This window comes from Atta cephalotes, assembly GCF_000143395.1.
Source record: "Atta cephalotes unplaced genomic scaffold scaffold00026, whole genome shotgun sequence".
NCBI lineage: Eukaryota > Metazoa > Arthropoda > Insecta > Hymenoptera > Formicidae > Atta > Atta cephalotes.
The window spans coordinates 60081-67555 of record NW_012130090.1 but is presented as its reverse complement, the minus strand read 5'-3'; the positions used below and the strand labels follow the sequence as shown (position 1 = coordinate 67555).

Genomic DNA, 7475 nt, shown 5'->3' with positions numbered 1-7475 from the left:
TAATATATATATATATATATATATATATATATATATGACTTAAGTGGATAAATAAATTTGTTTCATCTGAAACTATAGCAACTTTCCCTATGTGAATGAATTACGTTTCTGTTAGCGATGTTCTAACGTTAATCGAATCGCGAGCTAATCTCAACAAACCGATGAACGGAATCGACGAAGGTAACCAGTAAATGGTTAGTGGAAATTAGTTACAAGGTAAACCTTGCCATAACACTTAATTACCATCATAACTCGAGACAACTTAACCCTTGCCGTGGGGATGTAATCGTTAACCCTAGATGAAACCCGTTCAAACGAGAATAAATCTCATTTTCGATCAACGAATACTTTTTCCAAACAATCTGTTCTTTTGAAAATATATCTTTTAAAAAGAGATATATTTTTCCGCATTTTTTTAAGTTTTATTTCATTGGCTAATAACTAAAAGGGACATGACAGAGATATAGCTTAATAAATAGATTAAATTTTCTATAAATGATAAATAAATGAAGTAGAAAACAAATTTGATAAAAAGCTAAATAGTATACAGATGTGATCGCATTCCATTTATTATATCTAATAAATAATAATTAGCACGTACGCGGAAAAATGTTTAACATTATTCCTTTATGTAGGCAGTAAATATATAAACATTTATTTCATATTAATAATTTGGAGTTCCGAGCGTTATGTGTTTCTATATCATAAAATTCTTAAAAATAAAATTAAAAATAAATTAAATAGCACCATAATAATAAACGCTTTTTAGTATCTGAATAATTGTAAAATACGGACACAAGACAATGATATTAGCTTCCATCAAATTCCTTTCAATTCCGAAGTTCATTAACGTCACAGGTTTTAATCGGCTTTTAATTATCTCTTTGAAAAATATAATACAGTTTGTATACAGTTTGTATGTCTCTAAAAGAGATTTTTGTCGGAAAATCTAGTTTTCTTTTTCTGAGAAAAGCTCGAGTAAGTATTTGTGAAAAAGATAAACGAAAGTACAAATTACCATACACTCGTCTCCTTCAAAGTTTCGAACATCGCGATCGAGATATCGCCGATGAGAGAAAAATAAAAATAAATATCGAAAACAAAATAAATAAATATATATATGATAAATATAAAAGTATGTACTCACCAGCTCCCGCACCGGCACTACCGCCTGGCCAAATCCGCCAACTATTCCATCGGCGCCAACTCCTAGGTGATTTCTGGCACCGATTAATCTCCTCCATTCGTTCACACAATTGCAAATACCCGGAGAAAGAAACACGTAATTAATTACGATCGCGCACAGCGCGAGCTTCTGTTCATACAACGCAAAAGTCTGACAGACGAATACCGAGAAGACTCGTCACTTTTATTGTCTTTTATGATGTAATAATATGTTTTACTCAATGTTTTATATCTTTTAGATATTCCACCTTATCGTGTATGATGACATATATGTTTCATTTCTAACGAGAGTAATAATAATATAAACGATTGTATTGATGTCGAAGTCATTGACGGTAAAAATTGATGGTATCTATATAAACGAGGAGAAATTCGAATATACTACGTATTTTATATATATATATATCTAATTTTAAAATAATTATATATGCAAATTACTGTTGCAGTTTAACGAAATAATGCATTTTTAAGTGATTTCTTTAATATATAATTTTCTTGAAAATTTTACAATTTTATAATACTCACATACAAAAATAAGTTTCAAAATGTAATTAAAATAAGCTATATAGAAAGTAAAAATACTCGTTTTTTTATATGAAGCAGCCAAATTTAATGGAATCCAGTCTAATGCACTCAACGTGCGGAGCGTGCACAATTAGAGGTTTAAACGAAGCGCGTTTATTTGTTTTCTGTAATAGCAATAGGAATACTCGATTTACTGTACGATCGATAATATATAGATATCAGATAATATATAGATGCACGCGAGACAAATAAATAATGCTAAAGATGTGACATTCGACACAAGCCTATATATATATAAAATATATAAATGTACAAGCACAATATGCACAATATTCGCGATATGCGAAAATTCGATTGAATAATAAATGCGTATATTAATTACTGCAGACAATCGCTTCACCCGACGCCGCGACACGCAACTCATCATAATCGTTGATAATTATTATTAACACATCATTTCTGATAATAAATAAAAAACACAACAAATTCGCTTTAACTCCGAAGTTCGAACTATAAAATGGCGGACTCTCTTCTTCGCGCGCGCTTTGCACGACTTGCGCGTCGTACTTGACGCAGTCGAGCCAATCGAAAATCAAATAGCCAAAAGCCAACGACATGATTAAATGTCGCACATAGTAAATAATAATTGTATTATTGTCATCGCATAATAACAATATTCTTAAATATATATTTTCTACAGCATATGCATAAATATTGTTAATCTTGCGAAAATTATTTTATCGCTTAACGATAATTATATAATGCATAAAGCCAAATTCTATACTCCAAATTCTATACCTCAAGATACACTATATTTAGTCTTTTAAAAATGTAATTGAAACAATTGTGAAAATTGCTTTGCACTTGATATGGTTGACAATGATTGATTGCAGAGACGATAAATTTGATCGCGCGCTGCATTACTCGACACTTTTGCGACTAATTCAACACACACAGATTACTGTTGACGGATAAAAATTGCACGGAACGCGGAGCGACATCGTCGCGCGACGACAAACCAGACAAACCGACGTGATGCGACGCTACGCGATACAACGCAACGCGACGCACGGCGCCGTGACAGTCAAAGATGGCGGTTTCGCGCGACAGCATGCGCGCTGAACTTGACGTAGCGTTACAAAGCGCTCGATCTACATTCTCGAGCCTTGTAAATATCGAAAAAAAAACTGAGCATGCTATTTAAGATGGCCTCGAACAAAGACCGATAACGAGTACTTCTCTTCTTCGATAGAGTATTTTATAAATGGACATGCAAGAATCTAGGGAGTGTCATAACATGCGATTCACTGTATGATAAACTGTTCTCCGAGATAAATATTCTCCGCTGGAGAATCGTTTTGGAAAAAGAGATTAATCGGCACGCTAAGCTCCCTGAAAAACACTCGGAATCTGTCTTATCCATTCTGTCGAGCTGCCGAGTTCTTTTGTTTCTGTCGGCAACTAGGTCCATTTGTCGAAATTACGTCCATTCAACAAAGCACGAGAGAGAAAAATAGGCTACCAATGATGGGTTTCTTTATCCAAGTTTCCTATTTTATACGAACTGACGGAGAAAGAAAGAGACTCTATCGCGTCAACTAATATTCTCTCAACTTTAAATTTTCTAATAAAAAAGATAAGAAAGTTTTTATCGCGACACGTTCTAGATATATGTTAATAACATCTAATCTTTATGTGCTTCTATTAATCGTCAGGAGCATACATCTTCTGATGTGGCGTTTTATACCAAGATTTTGTCGTAAAATTCGATAAATATTTCCACAAGAACGTCTTATTATGATGCTAAAATTATAAAAGTTGCGATGTCATGTTTACTAATGACATGTAATACTATACTGCTGAACCTTTCTTATCAAAAAAAACGATTTTTTCTCTATCGATTTGTAATAGAATTTCATATTTTTTTCAACTTTGAAAATTTTATAATTACTTTGATAAGATAAATAATAATCAAATTAAATAATTTTAATAAAATAAAATCATGAGCAAAAATTAATTTTGTTTGTCATTTATTTTTGCTCATATAATAAATAACATATTACATCGATTAAGCGCATATATTTTGTTCATAATCACTCTTATAATCACAAAACTTGTATTCTTTTAAGATTTAGATCTAGAAAATAAAAATCGGAGTGTAAGAATCTAGAAGAGTGTGACAGAAGCATAAACAAAACTTTTAGCGAACGCAAATTAGAACAGCAGTAAAAAAAGCTTTTTAAAAGATAAACGCTCTTACATTTCGATCCCTAACGAATTGAGTCCGTTCTCGGAATTGCCGCTTGTTTATGCAGCAAGAACTTGTCAAAGAAAAAACGTACGATGATGAGTTTTTCTAAGCTGAATTTTCTAAGCTTTTTTCTAAGCTATTTAGCAGGTTCGGAAAAATTCAAATTATCTCTATTTTAAACGCATAATTAAGGTTCTCTTCTGTGACGAGACATACATGAGAAAAATTAGTCTACGTTGTTGAAACATGGCATAACAATAATTCTAAAGCAAAAACAACATTTAATTTTTAAAGACATTTCACAAATACATGGAACAAAAGTCAGTTTGAAAAGAAAAAGGAATTTTTACATATATAATTTAAACATATATAATTTTTTATAATATATAATATACAATAGTATAATCATCTCAAAGCGACATAAAAAAAATATTCATCGCCTAGCAAACTTTTGAAAAAATTACAGAACAAATTATCTTTTATTTTCGAATTATCGCTTCTCACATCAATAAACATTCAATCACTCTATCTTCGGATACTATATGTATACATGGCAAACATTTTTAACTGACGATAAAGCAATGAATAATTATTATGAATAATTTATATTACAATATATTTGTAAAATGTTGAATAATCTGAAAAACTATGGCAAAATCTTACGGAATGAAATAAAATAAATGATGATTGTGAACTATAGGGAATCCAGCTCCGATGACCTTGATCTTGACATATGTTATCAAGATCATGACTCTGAATGAATTCCAATAAATTTTATTTTATTCATAAAGTTATTCATAAAATTATTAATAAAAAAGTTTAACAATAATGTCTTATTTCTATCATATACAATCAAAAACTACTCTATACCCTTCCTTGTCTGTAGGCGTTTGACTTTTCACGCGAAAGAAGTTCACTCCATCTTTCCCCTTGCCTAGGAACACACGATTTTCTATTCGAAACGAGGTTCACCCATGGTGGAAGGGATAACATGATGGTGTACGATTGAACAGTGTCTCTGCCCTCTCTATTCTATGGACTGTTCATAAGGAGGAAGGACAACCAACTGTGAGACGCTAAACATGAAACGGAATTTATAGTCCGTTTTTATTTTAAACTTTTTATTTTAAACTATTTTATTTTTAAAACTGTCTTAAGGTGCTAATACAGTTCTCGGATTGATTTATGACATCTTAAGACTGTATTTAAGACAATCTTAAATGCAAGAATTGATTATGAATATCGGCTTGTTTCGCGTCATGAAATTGGTACAGAACTTTCCTTATTTAACACATTCTTTTCTATAAAAAGACAATCTAAGATGCATTATAAAGTCAAACAAGGAAAGATTCAATACCAATTTCAAGATGTCGGTATTCATAATCGATTCTTGCATTTAAGACAGTCTTAAGATGTCATAAATCAATCTGACTGTATTAGCATCTTAATACGGTATTTAAGACGGTTTTAAAATAAAAACGAACTATGAATACCGTCTCCCCTTCCCCTCCCCATATTTTACGTTTCAGTTTCAGTTGGTAACTCTTGCTCCCTGACGACACAGAACAAAAGTAGACGTAGTTTGGCCGAACTGCACACATTATGTAATTCTTCTACCACGGGTTCACCCCACCTCTCTCCCTACTTAGAAGCGATCGACTTTCCAAGCGAAGTAACTTCAATCCTACTTCCCACCCTGCCTCGAGGCGTATAACATTCCACACGAAACGAGTTCCACCTAATTCCCCCTCTTTCCCCTCCCCCGCCTAGAAGCGCACGATTTTCAACGCAAAAGAATCACAAGATTCACTCGCACGAAAAATCGGTCGCCTCTTGAGGCAAAGCTGACAAAAGAGGAGATAGAGTGGAACTCGCTTCGCATAGAAAGTCGGACGCTTCTAGACAGAGCAGAAAAGGGAGGAATATGCAGTTTCTTAATAACGGAACTAGTAAAAATGAAACATTATTAATCTTAAACATTTTTTTGTTAATAATTAATCTTAAACTTTTTTGTTAATAACTTTTTAACGAGCGCCAATTAAAATTTGTTAGAAGTCATTTACAACATATATCAAGGACATCAAGGTCAAGGTCATCGAAGCTGGATCTCATATAGTGCACAATTACTAAATAAATTTTCTAATTAATCTTTTTAATTATGGAATTTTATATTAATACAATATTTAAAAATATAAAAAACTAAATAATCATTATTGTGTTTAAAGAGTTTGATATTTCATAATTTTAATTTTGTTACAAACAAAAAAGTTACATATTATTTACATTATATTACACAATCAAATTAATTATTAAAATATTAAACTATTATCACAAGAAGAATTGCACAGTTACAAAAATTCAATATTCTTTTGTATTCTTAATGCTCCTATATTCTCAAATGCTCAAAAAATGTCAGTTACTTGAATGGCAATATATCTAAAATTACAGTGCAACATATATTCGATGTACATCACAGCTTTATGAGAATATACACGATGTAATTAGCATATTGCCCGAAGTGACTCGATTTCGGAATACTTACTTTAATTAATGTTGGAGTTAATTCACTCGCTTATATAGTTATTAAGAAGAAAGATGACGACAAATCCAACGACTACCGATAGAAATTGTAAAATGCCTGCAAATCTGCGTGAATTTTTGTGCCATCGCATCCTTTCCCTCGGAAGAACTTCACTTACGGTGACGTATAGCAAAGTCCCACCTGCTAGACCTTGCAAAATTGGCAGTATCACCTTGGACCAATCCGTATCCGTCTATGCATATTTAAAATCGATATTAGAATTATAGCGAATTTGGTTAGATATGCGCATTAGTGTGCATATTAAAGCTGTTGTCCACTGTGTAAAAGTAAAATGCAAATATTTCTAGTTACAAAATACGGAATTTACTTAAAAGCAATAAAGTGTATTGAGGATAGTTTAATCTATTTTTATATTTATATTAACCACATTTTTATGTCAATTTATGTACCAACTGTTTTAATGTGCACCAATGCGCATCCAATCGAATTTGCTATTAGATATATTCTTCCAAATTGATGTTATCCAATGATATTTAAATAAGAACTTGTCGAAAAATAAGCTTTTCTCACCTGAAATGTTAACATGCCAATGCCGATTCCAACGACAGATCCAATAGCAAACAGAAAAATCGCAAATATTAATTTAGGAACAGATTTACTAACTCCCGCTAATTCCAGTCCTAAACAGAAACCGACGACAAACTTGTGTGATGCTACCGCTCCGGTTAATAACAGTACCTTAAAAAAAAAACATATTTTTTATAATATCGCATGCAATATACAAAATTCTTCGGAAAATCTGACGATAAAATTGAGATTGTGATATCTCGTAATGCGTCTTACACAAATATTTGTGTACTTCATAAATATATATTGCTTCGTAAATATAATACAGAAAATACATTATAAAAATAATACATATATTCCATCCTCTCTCTCTCTCTCTCTCTCTCTCTCTCTCTCTCTCTCTCT

General features: G+C 31.9%; 1 protein-coding gene across 1 annotated transcript in view; it reads right to left on the bottom strand.

Moving 5' to 3' along the window:
• Positions 1 to 6525: 6525 nt before the first annotated feature.
• Positions 6526 to 7475, bottom strand: part of LOC105620427 (zinc transporter ZIP14) — a 12937-nt gene continuing 11987 nt past the window's right edge. The window contains exons 4-5 of the mRNA XM_012201922.1: positions 7074 to 7241; positions 6526 to 6735 (exon numbers count right to left, since the gene is read on the bottom strand). Of these exons, the coding sequence (XP_012057312.1) occupies positions 6526 to 6735; positions 7074 to 7241 (378 nt within the window). The remainder of the gene's footprint in view (positions 6736 to 7073; positions 7242 to 7475) is intronic.